Source organism: Notolabrus celidotus, chromosome 1 (assembly GCF_009762535.1).
Source record: "Notolabrus celidotus isolate fNotCel1 chromosome 1, fNotCel1.pri, whole genome shotgun sequence".
In the NCBI taxonomy this organism is placed as follows: Eukaryota; Metazoa; Chordata; class Actinopteri; order Labriformes; family Labridae; genus Notolabrus; species Notolabrus celidotus.
This window is the reverse complement of record NC_048272.1, coordinates 8700581-8719066: the sequence shown is the minus strand read 5'-3', so window position 1 is coordinate 8719066 and position 18486 is coordinate 8700581. Positions and strand designations below refer to the sequence as shown.

General features: G+C 39.1%; 1 protein-coding gene across 1 annotated transcript in view; it reads left to right on the top strand.

The window, feature by feature from the left end:
- The window catches only part of ca16b (carbonic anhydrase XVI b), a 154978-nt gene that overhangs the window by 79935 nt on the left and 56557 nt on the right, over positions 1–18486 (top strand). Inside the window, exon 3 of the mRNA XM_034680956.1 lies at positions 11834–12013. Coding sequence (XP_034536847.1) covers positions 11834–12013 — 180 coding nt within the window. The remainder of the gene's footprint in view (positions 1–11833; positions 12014–18486) is intronic.

Below are 18486 nucleotides of genomic sequence, written 5' to 3'. Positions count from 1 at the left end.
CAGTTAAACTGACATCCCAAAGTATGAGAGGGTAATTCAGACAAGGATTCATTTTACAGTGTTTTGGCTGACATGGCTTTATTCATTCCAGCTCATGGAGATACATGAAGGCGCTGCCAGAACAAATCTCTAAGCTGGACAACTCATCTTTCTCAGTCAGTACGCCCCCCACAAAGGAATTTATTGCCTCAATTGGCTACATTTACCATCAATAGTGCTTTGACACCCATACAGAACATGGCAACATTTCAGTGCCGTCGTCTCTAAAATACAACAAAAGAATACAGGGATTATTTTGGTGTTCTTTACTCACTCACTTCTTTTCTCTACCTCTTTGTTCCTGACAGAGCTGACAAGGTCAAATAAATGCACCTTTAATTTGGTGAAGTGTAACTGAAGATTCACTCATGCATCACCCTCCTTGTCCCCCGCGGTGCCCTCACATGCCTTTTTTCATTCCAGCAAACTGTGCTGATATATTGAGTACCTGTTCCTTTAGATCTCCTCGGAGGAGAGGATGTCGGACAATGTTGGGCAAAAAGCGTTTATAAGCACCGAGGCAGACTGCAATAATTTTCTCCTTTTTTATAATTCCTGGGTAAAAAAAATATTCACCGTTCTTCATCGCATATTCCCTCACTTGTCTTTGAAGCCTGCTGACGCCCACTGAGGGCATTATGGTTTTTACCTTCATGGTTCACTGATAATTGAGGCGTCTTATGCAGGCCGGCCAGAAAAGGAAACTGACAAGAAACTCCTTTGAAAGTACAACTCCCTGTGAATACAAAATCACACACAGAGGAGATGGAAGGCTAATTGTTGCGATTGATGACTCATTTCATAAACAGCCTGTCCCTTACCTGACAGCCTCCATTGTTTGTCTCAGCTAGACTTCTGAGGTTGTTTTGCAATCCTTGAGCTAACAATTTTTAGTAATAAAAGTACCTTTCACTTGTTGAACTGTGCAGTTGTGACAGCAAAAGAAGCCCCTGTCCTTGCTTGAACTGTCATTTAGTCACACATTTCACTCTGGTGTAACATTTTGTAGTTTTGGCAGCATGACCTCGTTTATACTCGGGAACAGTCAGTCACCAAAATTGGCTGCCCCAATTTTGCCAGGATGATTTTACTCACTTTGATTGTAGTTGCAAGCAGCCTCCTATTGTGGCACGTCTGAAAATGAAACCTCAAATGCCTCTCTGCAAAGAGAGAAACAAGTGTTAGACCATGCCTGACTCTTGATTTTTGTGAGTTCAAGAAATTATGAAACCATGGGCAAGAAAGTGAATTTTTTCTAACTGCATCTATCCCTGGTAGCTTTCTTTACCTGCTCCAGTTGGGAGTCTGTGTCCTTAATGTTCAAGGCTTGCAGTCTGCAGCAGTCAGTAGACTTGAGTCTGCTCTCTTTTTCCCACAGTCGATCCAGCCGTGCACTGAGCCCTCTCCCTTCCCTTCATCACACCACAGCCATTAGGTCACAGAGCTGCTGGGAAGCGTGTAAAGAGGTCTGAAGGACACGGTGGAACCAAGTGATGCTGCAGGAAGGGAACAAGTCTGTCTGCTTGTTTTGTACAAAAGGAGCTCTGCTGTTGCAGTTTACTAGAGAGAGGGAGAGTGAGATTTGCTGATTTGATTCCATCTGAAAACACCAGGACAATCTCTGCAAATACTTTACAGGCCCTAAACAATCTGTAGACTCCATATTACTAATACATTTTATGTCTTTACTGCAGAATGGGTGAAGGAACATCTGTCTGGACTCTCTTTCCATTAAAAAGAGTTGAAAGGCGAGTTTGAGGCACAATTCTTAACGTGTATTTGTGAGTTTTTATGTACATACTTTTTTTTTTTATATGCAGACCATTACAAACTGATTGAAACATACTTTTTAATACTATATTAATTTCTGTTTTGCTAAATATGTTTAAATACAACGCACTGCAGCTTTAAGGCCAAATTCACCCCATATAAAACTGCCATATAAATGCAGTCTAATATCTAATATTATAATATCATATAATATCAGGTGTAAATGTGGTCTCACTGTTGCTTCTTTAGGTGTGTTTAGAACAACTGCACAGAACAGTTTTGGCCACTTTACCTATGCAAGTTTGAGTGTAAGATCATTGATGTGAAAAAAGTCACCCCTCTGGATATGACAGGGAACAAAGCATTGTCTTTCCTCCTTGATTTATTACATTCTGAAGATATTTCAAACAAGAGTTTTAGCAGACAACATGGAAGATGTTTCTTTGATGTGTACAACACACAGTCAAGGTCTAAATTTTAACAATACCCTTTGTTTACTTTTCAAAGTAAATATGAATAACCTAGAGTTTACTTTCCTCCCTTTGTTTTACAATTTTCCTAAAGACTGTTTCTAGACATCAGTCATTACCTAGTCATCGTTTGAATACTGACAGCTGAAGTTGACTCTTTTGACCCGTCCTCACATTGTATGAGCCCTGCGCTCGTCACCTGGTCATTTGATCCTCCCCTGCGCTGCAATCCCTGTGTCTCCGCCATCTGGAGTGTTATCAGCATATTGAAACTGACAGCAGCAATGTCCAAAATGTTATTCAAATCTTCAAGCATACTGAAAGAGTCCTGTACCATACATACACAGGCCTAGATCGCGCTTTACTGTACCCCTCCTCCCTTGAGACGACTGCTGTGACCCTCCTCACTGTGAAGCCTGCCTCTGCACAGTGCCGGTCATGTTTTGTTGTCAGTGCCACTCATACATATGGACTGATCAGCGTAGATTTTTCTTTTTTTTTTTGCAAGTGCTAGAGTGCCAATTCTGGGAGATCTGCCAGGCGGCATACAGCACGAATGCTTTTCTCTCGGAGGGACACAACGGAAATGACAAGGCAATCTCCATTCTGTCAGCATTGCCATGGCAGCACAGGCTCGGCTGTTTATCCCAAGGTTAATGGGATGACGCCTGGAACTGAGAGTGCCTTATAGAAAGAAACATGTGCCTGTTTTACTTAAAACAAGGAGACGGCAGATAGTAGTGTCACATCACATAGAAGTGAGCCAAGAGCAGGACAGATTTACAAACAGCACAGACAATATAAACATCACTCAGTTATATTCAAGCAGAGATGATAGATCTCTGAAAGGGGCCGTTATGGAAAATGGCCAAATCATATCATGGATGTGAGGTTTTGTCATATAACCTCCGCTACCATTTTATTATTTATTAGGGTGTGTTTACTCTGCACTAACAGGTAAAGGCTTTATAGGGGTAAAATTTGTATTTAATATTTATAGCTTTACTCAGAGCTCTATGTTGAGTTTGCAGTTCTACTTGTATTTTTCTATTTTTGCTTTAATTAAAACTGGACATATATATCTCAATATGTTCCCCTGTTCCAACATGTTCTGGAATGACAATTCACCATTTTCACACAATTTTTATTTTTAGAGAATAGAATAGAATGTACTTTATTAATCCCTAAGGGAAATTCAGTTGTTTGGCAGATCAAATTATAAAAAATCACATAAAAACAAGTTATTCGGTGTCTGTCAGCTCCCATTGGCTAGAGAGTTATGAAGCCTAATGGCTGCAGGGATGAAAGATGTTCTGTATCTCTCAGTCCTGCAACGCAGAGAGATGAGCCGTCCACTGCCGCTGCTTCTCTGGTCTACAAAGAAGTTGTGAAGTGGATGATCTGTGTAATTTAGAATGGCCTCTAGCTTCTTCTGTTTGCATCTCTCCACCACAGCCCCCAGTGAGTCCAACCTGGCTCCAATCACACTGCCAGCTCTTTTCACTAGTTTGTCCAGTCGCCTCACATCCTTGTGTTTTACCTAATTTCGTCATATTTGGGGTTGGGAGCTGAGATGCTGTTAATATGTTGTGCTGTTCTCTTCAAGGCTAAAGTCGTAGAAAGGTATGGCACCTGACAATCCTATCATTGAAAGTTTTGAAGCGTTGATAAGCAACTAAAAAGACAATCCATAAGGAAAATTGAAGTTAAAATGTCAATTATCTATTCATTTCTACCCTGTGACAACAGCTAATGTCAGCATTGACACACTTCTTAGATGCAGTTACATTAGCTAAAATTGCATTAGTCCAATGGTAAGAAAACACTCGGAAGACAGTCAAGATTTAGAAAATTTATTTAACATAGCTAAACGCGGGATCACAGCGTCTGGAGATAAAACTATGTGAATTGGTTTGTTGCGTTTGGCTAATGTTTGCAGAGCTAGTACTACGAGCCTTCAGGTTAATGACCACATGTCTGAGACTGTTTGCTGGTTTTATTTATATATATTCATATTACACCCAAAATATGGCAAATAAAGAAAATATAAAATCATATTTGGGCTCAGTACAAACCTGTGAATGGCTAATGTGAAAACAACACCCAGAAAAACATGGCTCAAGTGTAGCAGTTGTGTGCCATTATAATGAAACACAGCCTAATACAACTTAATCTCCATTTTCTGGATCAAAATACTGCCAAATCGCACCAAGCTAAGTCAGTCACCTGAGCTGGTTACCATCCGGATACAAGACCATTACAGCAGTAGCCATTTTCCGGATCTACAGCCCCGAATAGTGGTGGCTTGCTTGCTACAGCTTAGACACAACATTTGACCAGCATTTCAGTCCTACAATAGTTAAAACATAAATAATTTGTGAAAATGACCACAAATTCTGGGGCTGAGAAAAGGGGATGATGACCATAGCTGTATAAAATATGGACGTAGTACCCGTGACGTCACCTATCTGTTTCTGAAGCGCTGTTTTGAGGCCAATCGCCGGCGGCAGCCATATTGCTTCTGTCGAACGAATGTGACATAAAGAGGCGGGCTTTAAGCCTCCTAGCCAACAGCTACAGTGTTCCCGCCTGCCAATCAAGTCAGCTGTGCCTCTCATTGAACTACTCATAATCTCACTATCTACTAAAAAAATGCACCCCTTGTATAGTGTGTGCCGATCGAGAAATTAGCTATCCAGACTACACTGGTTTTTTTGTACCAGGCTGCAAACATGTTTATTTCTTCTGTAAAGATCGGCTTTTTTGAATTGGTGTGTATGTGGTTTCCGGTACTTCTGGAGCCAGCCTCAAGAGGATCCTCCATGAACTGCAGTTTTTAGCACTTCCGCATTGGACTCATATTTTTAGATAGGAGGTTGCCGCTTGATGATGACGTGTAATTGTTTGGCTGAGGAACATGCATCCCTAAATCATCATCATATTACCCAGCATTATATTAGCTGGTATGTGCGTTAGCTACTTGTTTGTTCTAAGTTAGCATTATGTGATATTGGGAATTATGCCTTCTAATTGTATCATGTACCAAACAGATTAATTAGCATTCAACCAATTCCTATACTATTTGGTGGCTGGATGCTAACATTAGCTGTTGTCTGACGAGATTTCCGTTAGATTTTCCACTTTTTGGGCTTTTCAGTTACAGATCTATATATCAACAACCTGGGAAACAGCTGAGTGACAGCATAGCAGCATTAAGACTCTCAACCCTGGGATTGTCATCAAAGGAAAGCTGTTGTATGAATATGGTCAATATACTTCAGTAAACCGTGAAAGGATTCAAAGTGTTACTGAAACTGTGAGTTAGTGAAGAAGGACAGTCTCGAACGAAGGCTTATCGACATTTTAGCAAAGTACCTGAAAGAATCCACCTCGGATTGAATATTTCCCCAGGTTTTGCTCTTTTATGTCTTATTTTAATAGCTGTATGCATTTAATGTTGCTTCAACATTTGCTGAATTCACTCACTGTTTACTGTACATATTCATATAAATGTGTACAGTAAACAGTTAGCGTACACATGCACTCTGCAAACCCTAGTGTGATTTCTTCAAGGACACCAAACTGCACAAATGAGCCTCTTTTACACATCATCTCTTCAAATTAGAACTTGTCTCTTCCTCCTGCAAACAGCTGAGCAGATGAATCCGTCTATACTGTTTATTTGGGCACTTATGTCCATCTGAGTGCTGTCTTCTCTCCACGAGAGGCTGGGGCCTGGAGTATAAATACACAGCTGCTTCCCCTCGTGGATCAAGTTACATTTCTTTTAAGGTAGCTGTGTTCATTCGCGAAGCTCCTACAGAGATGCAAACAACAAATAACTGCAGAACCTATATGATGCAATCCACAAGAGGAACAGGACAAACTATGGAGTGAAAAATAAAGAACCTCAGACCTTGTTCTTGCAGTCTGAGCACATATAGAGCCTCACCAGCTTAGTAAAGGAGGGATTGTTGCAGTAACACCTCTGAGGTTTTTATATCATATCTACCCTGTTTGTGTTTTTTCATACAGTATTGATGATGCGAGAATATGATTTAGCTCAGCTTATTATCTTCTAGTTACAACAGATGAAAGTATGTATCGCTTCCTATTTTCTACGTAAGGATCCCGACAAAAATCAGCCGCTGGTTTTAGTAATTGTGAAAATAACTTAGTTTATCATCACATGATAGCTGCCTGCATTGTTGCAGTCTGCTACTGCAGGGCAATTAGTAGAGATGTTCTATCAACATTTTTTCCCTCTTGATACTGATACCTACTATTAAATATCAGCTGATATCCACTACCCCAAGCCCCTGATGATAACAGCTGGAATAGAAAATCTACATTATTAATGGAAAAATACAAACTTCTAACATTTTACTGGTGTTTGACTGGGGTTGCAAAATTCTGGGAATTTTCAAAGTTGGAAACTTTCCATGGGAATTAATGGGAACCTATGGGAATAAATCAGGAATTTACTAAATTGAAGGTTGGCTCTTAATAGGGAACTTAAATATAGTTGGGGAAAATATATTTTAGCATAATCCTGACTAAAACAACCAGATATCATGGTGAAAATACTTCATACTTATAGTTGAATATCTATGCTATTTCTCAATCACATGCACATAAGACACTGCTTAATTCACTGTGCATTCCTCCATCACATGCACAGATGATTTCTAGAATCCTACAGAGGCTAGGCTTGAGAAGCTTGAGGGAAGATGCATGTTATTTATTATTTACATGTTGAATGGAACTTTGTTGGAGGGAGAGAGGATCTTTTCATTTAAGATTTTGAATGGAACTTTGTTGGGATTGCATTTTAGTTAATTTTTGAATGGGTTGGGTTGGGGGGATGAGTACTATTTAACTCAACATTCATGTTTTCGTTATTCAATGAAATAATTGATTGTTCAATAAAATATTTAACACTTGATAAAGTTCTACTTACAAATAAATCTGTTTTAATTGTATCATTTTGGATGGATGTCTGCTTATAACAATATAAATAGTTATCCTTGGATATTATACCTTTCCATTAAATTACCCCCAATTCCCAGTTCATTACCATTAATTCTAATTTGGAATATTTCCAAAATTCCCCAGCTTAACTTCCCATGGAAATTTACCGGAAATTTTCAACCCCTTTTCAACCCTACGTTTGACTAACCCTACACCTTTCTCTAACACAGCATTGATGTTGTTCAGCATCATCATGTCTCTGTCTCATGGTTTTTTCAAACATACACACACGCCACCCTCCTGCTGCTCCTCTCTCTGCTCTCCATTTACCACCTGTGGCCACATGATAGTTTTTACAGCGGCATCTGCAACTCCCTTGCACTCCTAAACTTTGTTGCGCATCAATCTGAGTGCTTGATGATGGAGTTAAAGTGAGAGCTGTTTGAGGGGGAGGGCAGAGCACACACTATACTGTTAAGGAAGAAAAGGAAGGTGCGCTCCACTCACTGCAGTAGGACAGAACAGAAGTGCAACTCGGCTGGGAGAAGTTATAAACTTTTCTAACCTACAACTGGTTCCAAAACTCAGACATTTCCCTTGTCATGACTACAGGTAGCATTTGCACTAGCCTGATAACCAGACTGAAAGGCCTTTTAGTTTCATTTCATTCAGACCTCAGCAGGGATTCAGAGGTCTTGAACCAGGTATAACAACTGCTATGGGGACCTGAGTTCCCTCAGCTACAGAGGTTATAGATAAATTCCACCATTTCTTGTTTTACTCCTTGAAGATAGGCTGCGATATCAGTTTAACTCCACTCATCATAAATATATAAAGCTGTCAGTATACTGCATGAATTACCTGAGAGTGCCTATAAATATTTTCATTAGAATAAAAGGCCGTGCCGCTCGGTGTATGAGCTGTTCTCGCCGACTTGTATGCTGAATATGGTTGCAAAAGTGATGCGTAATGTTTAAATCAATCAATCTACAACATATTAAAACATATACTTAGTTTTAATTGGTCCACCTCAGCCTTACAGAGTGGCAGGACTGCAGTGGGAAAGGCTTAAGCACGAGGATTATAGTCATTCTGATGGATGGCGATGAGACAGATTAATCGACTGCTGTGCAACCCTCACTTATCTGATTTTAGCGCTGCTCCTCCCTTTCTCTTCTTGAAAGGCAGAATTATCTCTCTCGCAGTAAATAGGATGTAATGTGTGTTTTAATGGAAAATTAGCCAAAAATTAGGCTTTTTTCTGGTTACTCTTGGGAGACATTTATTTGGTTCAGTACACTCTGCTTTGTGCATCATGTGTTTTTGATGTAAACCACTGACATGTCTCCTGATTCTTTTTTTAAAATGTATGTATACATTTTATGTTTTGAGTCAACATCTTATCTGTCTCTGCACAGACCACCTATGGGTTTTCTTGTTTTTGTGAGATATGTCAGTCATGTTTGTGGGGCTGTATATATCTCAGTAAAATCTGAAAAAGGTTTTTGTAGTTCGCCACAATTCACTTAAGAGGAGAAAGAAGAGAAGCAAGAAAATGGGAGTTGAAATTGCCCGCTGGAGAACTGGAATAGTTCTGTGTTTTTTATTGTGGTAGCCCATATAGCACACTTTGTGGGTCAGGGGAATGGTAAATTTTCAAAGCAACTGGAGGCATTGAACTTCAGACAGCTCTGCCAAAGAGAATATATATTTTCTCATAACAAAAAAAATGGGACGGGAGTAAGTCATAACCAGTTGTACAACTGCCTCAAGTGTGTACTACTTTATCAACAATATTTTCCCAAACTGTATAAATATCCAGCTAACCCTTCACAGTTGCAGTCTGAGCTCCAGTGTTTGTCCTAGAATCATTGAGAGACTCAAAGTGAAAACTTGTAAAACTGTGTGGCTGCAAAAAAACCAAAATAACTTCTCACAAACACCATCATCTCAATCTATACAACTTAAAGCCTCACCAAGATGGGATTTTTAACAGGGGGTTCTCATATAGACTTTTAGGGTGTTTGAATAAAAAAAAGCGATATAATGGGCCCCTGTTATGTGTTCATGTATTAGGGCAATTTCTTGTTACTTACTTATTCCAATATCTGCTGTAGATGAGTGGCCTTACTGAATTATTGGTTGAACTCTATAGACTGAGAATCCTTTTTTTATTCCAAGTGTCTTGATTTATAACTATGTCTGAAATAATAGACAGATCCATATTCAGGCAAGTTGTTGCAAAAATTGAGCAATAAGGAACCATTTTTTTTTATGCATTTGATAAAAAAAACAATAATCTGATAATAACAATTATTATTCTCCACACATTACAATCTAAAAAACGTGGTTTTCTAAGTCAATTATTGGAATAGAAAAATACATTGGGGTATACTATAGATTTCAGAACACATTTTCACGCCTGATATTTATTTTAGAAACAATATTAAACTACCAAATTTAAGACATTATAACAGATTTTTTTTTTAAAACACCAGCCAGTAATTGTTTTAGATTTGAAAGACTGTCACTGAGTATAGGAAAAGTATTGTCTTTTAGAAAATATGATGCTGACTGAGGAATTTTATAGCAGAATGTGGAATGCAGAATAGCGAAATGGACAACAGAGAAAGCGTTAAAATTGGTTGACAGTAGCCACACTGACAAGGTTTGTTTATCTTTTTAATCAGCCTCATGAGAGAAGTGATCGGCTGCCTTAATTAAAAAAAGCTGTTAATTTGCACTCTAGTTAGTAGTAAGAGTACAAGACTTCCAATGCGATCCTCATCCTGACCCACTGTTTTTATTTATTTATTATATTTATTTTCCTGTTTGTTTTCTGTCAACTTTGGATGATAAAATGAGATCAAATTGGGCTTTTAACTTTTCTCCGTTTTCTTTTTTATTGTGTGGGTAGTTGATTGCCAGTAAGATTGGACTTGGGCTTGGAGCAGTCAGACTGGTGCTACATAAAGTCTATTGCTTTAATATCTATTTAAAAGATTTGTTTTATTTAGCGTTAATCTTTGAAATATACTATTAATCAACCCTCAGATAATATTCCTGATCCATGGCAACAATATGACTATTCAGGAAGCACAACTGGAATGGTATTAAATAGATAAACATGAATGTTTTCTACCTACAGGTTTAACTCCAAATATGTGCATAAAGACCATATTCTATTTGAATATGATAAATAATTTATCTATTCTATATAAATCCCTTCTGTGTATTTATGATTGGCAAGCATCTTTCTCTTGCCTCATAATAAAAGTATTACATTCATAATGGGCTCTGTACAGGGTACGAAAAAATTAAGGATTTACTGGTACAGACATATTGGTAGTTCTAAGTCAAGTCCATGACTGACAAATTTAATCCTGCTTGCTAATACAGCCATACAGCTCAAATCCATTCACACATTTATATTCAGCTCAGACCTCAATCGTCTATAATCTTACACACAGTGTTTATACGACGACTGATCTAAGTCACTAGACAGATCTGAGATGTTTCCATGGTCTGGACAGTGTTTGCTGCACTACCCTAATGACATATTCATGGGAGAGATGAATGAGCGCTTCCTGTTTACGTGTGGGCACACCTCACAGTGCGTGTTCCTGGTTGTTCTGGGTTTGACATGGTAAACAGAAAGTATTTCAAATTAATCCTGAATCACCCCCGTCTTTTCGAGGGACTGGAGCGCTGTTTCTGGCTGCAAGGTGTTTATACATAGCATGACACAAAGCCACCCTTGATCCAGGGTGTTTTGAGTAAAGAGGAGTTTTTATATCCGTTTTTTTTTTTTTTTTTTTTTTTTTTATGAGCCGGAAGCAAAGTTGCCAGTATCTGCAGGGAATGGGATCATGAATATTGTGTTAACCCAGAAAAGTTAAAATCCATGCATGCTTCCTTGTTCCCCTGATCCCTCAGCTTTTGTTGTTGCATTGGCCCATTGTACCCGAGAAGAGATCAAGGGGACCCCTGTCGGTTGTGGATTATTCCTTTGTAGAAGCGCCACTGTAGGGGATAGAGGATTAAAAGAGCAGACAGTGAATGGGGATTTTACAGGAAGTTCGTTTGTAGCGCACACTGCACATGAATTGTTTAAGTGGAGTATTTTCTACTGAAAAGCCTATTTGATGTAATGTTCTTTTTTTTTTGTTGTTTTTGTAATGCGTCCGGGGCATAGACCGACATTTACCCATTCCAGGCTCAGTTTCAGTAAAAGTAGTTCTTCAGGAATATGATTCATTTGGTTATTTATATTTATTCATACTTGGACAATTAATGCTAGAATTGCCTGCAGCTAGATGATGCATTTTTATTGTGTTTACATGTTTTCCCAGCTGTTGGAGAGGTTTCGAGGGCACTTCAGCCAAATGAATATGAAAGAAGCATTGTCCTCTAACTCACAATATTTGTTAAGGGCACATTGCAAACCTGCCGGATGCAGCAGCAGTGATATTGTCCCAGAGTTTATAATTATTTATGTGTTGGAGCAAGAATTCTTCAACAAAGGGAATATCTGCGGATGAGTCAATGTTTTTCATAAGCTCTTGTTTTTTCCATTTCTGCAGGGAGCCATGGACCTCGAGGCTGGGCGGCTTCATACCCAGAATGTGGAGCGAAGAACCAATCACCTGTGAACATTGCCAACGAACAAGCTCTGGTTTCGGAGGAGTATCAGGAGCTGGTGCTTGAGAAGTTTAACGCTGAGTCCTCCAACCAGACCACCATGAAAAACACTGGAAAGACAGGTCTGCTTCACAAAATCTCTTCAGCCTCTATCACACATGAACTCCTGACATTTTCTGGATCATTTCAGGAGTTTGAGGCGCTTATATTTTCAGGAACTGCCTCTCACACACGCATCTCACAGTGGGAGATTTTCCCCATCAGATACACTCTCACAACTCAAAATAATCCGTTTGGTATAGGTGGAGGTGGGGGTGGGGGCTGGCTGCATGATGTGCAAACATGTACAAGGACTTTTCTGAAATACAGAGTAGTTGAGAACAATATTCTGCAAACCAGCTGTGTATATCACCTCACCTAGACTTCACACAGATATTACAGAGATGGTGGGAAAAAAAGTCCACATTAAGTTGGGATGAGAGCGGGTCTCTCCAGTATGACAGAAATTTCTCCTTTCTATTAAACTTCAAACTTTTGGTTAGATTGAACCTATGAAAGCAGGGCTGTAAATGACTCATCAAAAAAAAAAAAACCAGACCATGCAGAGCTGCTTAACCAAACACTTTGTTTCATTTTTGTAAACTAAAGAATGTGCACAGGACTTGAAATATGATTGATTGAACCTTCACAAAGCTGACCTACATATTAGTACATGAGCTGATAAAACACATTTGATGTCCTCTGACACAGCAGACAAGTCAGGTGTAAGCAAACCAAGCTTATTCCACTTTTCCCTTTAGTGCAATTAGACTTATAAAACCCTTAGATGGGGCTTTTTTGCCTCTGACCCGATGAAGTGCTTTGCTCAGGACTGTAGTCCGGATCAGAGTCTAAAAAGCTCTCACCACGGGGGCTCTGACAAGCAGAAGAATGAATGACATTTAGTAAGTCCTACAGAAAATGTATATGTACTGTAGCGTCCGTCCGGATGCTGTAGGGATGACGAGCCGATTTGTGAACACGTTGAGTTTTACTAACCGGTCACTGTTGGCCGTGAACACACCAACCAACAAAGCAACAATCAATGTTTGAATGAATGAAAAACTTCCCTTGTCTCTCCTCTCTCCCGCTCGCACTCTCTACACCTCAGTCTCCTGATGCCTTCACTAACCGTCAACACTGTAGGAATTAAGAACATCTACACTGAACACGTTTAACAAACAGTAGAGCTGTTACAGTATTATACGTGTTATAACTTTTCTCCTGATATCGTGTCACCAGTACAACTGGATAATGCTAGCATGACAGTTGTGAGTACTAAAATAGCCATGTTTGTTTGTGTTTTTAACTTTCACTATGATAATGTTTTGGTGAGGACTGGTTTTGAATCAGTCACGATCATATGGTCGCAAGTCAGCGGCGCTCGTGGATTTTTACGTCGTCATTGGACAAAGCTTAAAATGACACTGACCTGATGGCAAGCATTAGAAATATCTGTTATGAATCATCAATGTTCTTGCTAATGGTCTCTTTGGTTTGGTAGGTCGTAAAGCAACATCAGTTTTAATGTCACATTGTTACAAAACCAGCTAATAATTCCTCACAGATGCTTCAAACAAACACATTTTGGTATTTGTATCCATAAGACATTTTTGGATGAGTTTTCTAGAGGTTTTAACATTCCACAAAAGACATGTTTGGCAAAAATATAGGACAGTGTTATTTATTTCTCACAAAAGATGGTATTACTTAAAGCTCCTGTTAAGAACTTTCTGTTTGTGTTGATTTTGGTGCCCCCTGTGGACAAAGTGATAACCACCTTATTACTGTTTTCTGACAAAAATGCTCATCTCTCTTTCTCTTAACAGTTACATTTACCACTGGTTGTAAATATTTGCCGTGAAAAAAAAGCATGACAGGGTCTGTCTTCACCTTGGTGTGTATGCCTTGTCTGACTCCTACCCTCTCACAGCAGTTACAGGCATTGAAAATTACAATATGGAAACCGTCTGCCTTTTTGCTCATGGTTTAGTTTTGCTCCTATAAATCCAACACAGGCATCACTGGTAATTTCAGACAATTTCAAAAATTACATATTGGAGCTTAAACCCCCTCCCCCTTCATTTCAGTATGTTGAAATAAACACAGAACTGCTAACAGTGAAATTTTGCACTTACATACATCAGAGATTTGTATTACTTCCAATGGCAAATTTCAAAATGAAGCTCTAATAATTCAACAAAGCATATGCTGTAACACAGTCACACATTAATGTGTCAGTCTGTCACCATCATCTTAAATCTATTAGGGTTTTTTCTCAACCTCTGTTATCGCCTTCGTCGTACTGTCCCTCTCCTCCCTCCTCTCCTCACTCTTGCTGTCTCTCCCAGCATGCCTTGTTTACAGGCACATTCTGAAGCTTACTTGATTAACTGCTACTTCAAACCGATGCCACTCAATTTTTTTTTTCAATCAGCTAATCTGTGGACCATTGGTGTGCAAACCCTGACCTTAATTGATCTCCTCTGCTTTTGGCACAGTTTCTCTCTCAGACGAGTTTCATCTTCTTTTTTTTGCGTTTGATCATAATGAGAGTTGTTAGCCTCCATGACAACCAAGGCCACTGGGACAGGGATGCTGCGGGCTGCTTATTTACAAAGATGGAAATAACACGGCTGGCTGTAGATTTGGGAACAAACAGTACAGAGGGAATTTTCGATTGTTAAGCACTGTGAAAAACAGGAAAATAGAACAATGTAATCGCAAAATATCACGATTTAAACGCCCTTTTTTAACTTAATATCACTTCATTTCCACTACAGGAATGTGGAATTGATTTGTGGGTATGATTCAAATTAGTTTGACTTATAATTAACTATTTATTATACAAAAATTACTTTGCCACTGCTTCTCTTTTGGAATTACAACAATATGTTATTACTGCTAAATCTAATTGCTTATTGCAACATCAGATATTATATAGAAAGTTACATATGCCCCACTGAGGCATATGTAAGGTCGGTCGTCTATCAATCGGAAGGTTGGTGGTTCGATCCCAGCTCCGGCAGTCACATGCCGAAGTGGCCTTGAGCAAGACACTGAACCCCGAATTGCTCCCTTTGTTGTTCAGATGTGTGTGAATGTGAGCGAATGAGATTAGCTAACACTGATGGTCCCTCACTACATAGCAGCCTCTACCATCAGTGAGTGAATGGGTGAATGTGACGAGTAGTGTTAAAGTGCTATATAATTACAAGTCTATTTACCATTTACCATTTACATATGATATTTCAAAGATGAAACACTCCAGAAAATTATATTTTAAAAAGTTTGAACTTCTTCAAAGTAACTTTCAGCAAACTGATGCTACCAAGGCTCAAAAACTGATTCCATAATGGAGCAGCAGGTTAACTTTCTCCTTTATTTCCAGGGCTTCATTCGATCGCTTTCATTACTCAAAATGTAGATAGATAGATAGATAGATAGATAGATAGATAGATAGATAGATAGATAGATGGATAGATAGATTCATACAACTTGTTTTTTAGTCCTAGTTATTGATCCGGGCAGGAATCTGTCCTTCATCTGCTTCGAACAGAGTTTTAAACTTTTTAATCTGATGTGTTGTTCACCAAATAAGTCTTCAGCCTCCAGGGACGCTTTTTGTTTTGCCCGTCACGAGTTGTTGCGTCCTTGATATATTGTGTTTGCCAAATCCAATCTTTTCCATCCGCACTTCTTGACAAGTTTCTTGACGTCAAACATTGAATGTATCATTGTTGTCATTGTGTGTTTTTCACAGCACCGGAGTCCTCAGGAGCTCTGCAGAGTCCTGTTAGTGACTGAGAACTCACACCTATCTGTTGTTAACTAGAGTTCTGTTTTTTAGCATTCTACATCTAGGAAACTCACCATTGCAGCATCTTCTCTCATCTCGGCTGCTTTGTTCCGTGCTTTGCCAATGAGAAGTGCTCACGAGTATGATAACTTTACATTCACATGTATATAAAATACTTCTAAAGTTATCATTCATTATGAGTCTATGCTTCCATCCCTAAATCAAATAGTTGCTTTATATCCAAAATAGTTCTTCAGCTTTTTAACCAAACAATAATTCCTGTTACGACAAAGACGGTAGTGATCCATACAAGCTGAAACACAATCCACATAGTTACCCACGCCAACAATTTACCAACTTTCTGCTGATAAGGACAAGAGTTGTTGTAAGATTGTAATTATTAAACAATTTGATATCCTGAACTCTATTTTGTATGACCCACATTTTACAAGATGATTCACTTCTATTCACTTCAAGTTGATTCAAATCAGTGACCTGCAATATGAGACTATATTGAAGGCCAATTTATTAAAATCATCCAGCAAAAATTCTACTAAAATCATCAGTTAACTAGTTAACTCATTAGTTAACTATTAAAGACTTTGAAATGTAATTTATTTTATCATGTTATATTTTGGGGCTTTTACGCCTTTATTAGAGAGGAGAGGACAGTGGATAGAACTGGAAACCGGGAGAGAGAGTGGGGGAATGACATGCGGGAAAGTGGCCACAAGCTGGAGTCAAACCTGGGCCAGTCGCTATATGAGCACGATTTAACTATTGTTAACATTTCTAAATCTGCACCTGTTTCTATTGCAGATTTTGATACAGATTATTTTCCACTTTGTATGGATGATAAATAAATTGAATAGTTGTTCTCTGAATGTATTATATATGATCCTCAGTATGGCTCCTTTGGATGTACAGTATCTTTACACCAGCAGTCACTAGCTGTGTCTGTATAATGCTTGTTGTTCTGCAGATACTGTATGATGGGTTTTTACTCTGCCAAGAACTCGAATCTAATTCAATCTACTTGTGAATATCTCATTACATTTATAACAAGCTGCATTGACCTTACAAGTCCAGATATAAATTTCTAGGTATTACTAGCAACAAATACAAGGACTAATTTGATTCTAATGAGTACAAATGGCTGACATAGCTGTCTGCGAAATGTTCTTTTAGTTTTCGAAACTAGATGTAATATTTATTTCAAGAAAAGCATTGGCAGACATCTTAACTCATTAGAATGAAATAAGTCCTTGTTTTGGCTCAAAATACCTTTAGATAAGCTCATATAAAATATAATTTTCATTAAAGAAAAGAAAAGTTACAAAAAATGCTAGTGTACTGTCAGTTATCATTCTCTGAAGGAAATCAGAGTCAGTCAAAAGCAGAACTGGCAGGTCGAACCTTGAAAAAAGTTGGAATCAGCCAAAGGAATTGGTTCATCACGGATACCCTCGTTCGGGTCTGAGTTTTTCCCAGACGAGAGCATTCTTTTCATAAAACAGTTAAGCCCAGTGAATGAACCAGAACAAAGAACCAGAACCGGAGCTTCAGCTGATGAGTTTCTTTCTCTGTATCATCCTTTTTACATTGTCACACTGTTTTATTCTAGTCATTTCATACACTTTCAGTACACGGTACTTCATAGTGGCTTTTAAGCAGAGTATCTATAGCATTCTTATAGGAGACACAAGGTATTCACCAGTCGGCTGCTATTTTAAGCCTTCTTGCCCTAATAATTGTTGGCTGTGTTCATCAGCATGCTTCGCTTTCTCCCGCCGTTTCTCTTGTTATGCTGCCAGTAGGGGCTGCTGAAGTCATAAAGTTCAAATCCCGAACAGAGGGGCTTTAACATCCTTCATTCTATTTAAAATTCAGCGTTGTAATTAAGAGACCGAGCAAATAGATCTTAAAGTTCACAGAGATTGATTTTCACCACGTTCCCTCGTGCCTTGATCCACTTTGAGATCGAGTTGATTGGCCGCCATTCAAGCTGCCGTCCTCGACAAAACATTTCTCTGTGAAAAAAATTTCAAACAACTCCGGACCAAATTCATGAGGAATCAGAGGACCCCAGAGACATCTGCATTGATCAAGGATTTACTTTCACACACACTCCCCCATCTTTGGCTGGCTGTGATTCAAGGTCTTTTTGGCTTAGCTTCTAATTCCGGCTCTACTGTTGGAGGGTTCAAACACACCCAGGGCCGCATCGCTAATGAAACTCCCAGGGCCGGTTTGTCCCCCCTCTTTCCTTGACTGGCCTTGTGTTTGCAGACACGATTACACCACTCCAACAAAAGCAGCAACAAAGTTTAGTACCATCACTGTTAGTATGGGGGTTTGCAAATGAGGTGCACGCATATGATCATGGGAAAGTGATTTTTTTTCTGCTTTGACTTGATGCTTTCAGTCTTTGGAAATCTCCTGCATCTAAGACCTTTTCCTTCATACTGTGGACTTAAGCAGCACTGGCACGTTAATACTGCTGGCAGAGTCTTCCTTGCCTCACGACAGGCACTTAGCTCAACCCTCCTCTTCAGATCTCCTCGTCTCCTTCCTTAATTTTCTTTGGATCCCACACTTGTCTTCTTCTCATCTCCTCCTGCTTCAAATCGTCACGTGTGGATCTTTTTCCACTCACCTTGATTTCATCCATTTTCTCTGCACAGCTTGTTCATCGTGTCATCTGTGTTTCCCTGACAGTCTGTGTTTGCTTGTACAGATGCTCATCCTCTAGGTTTT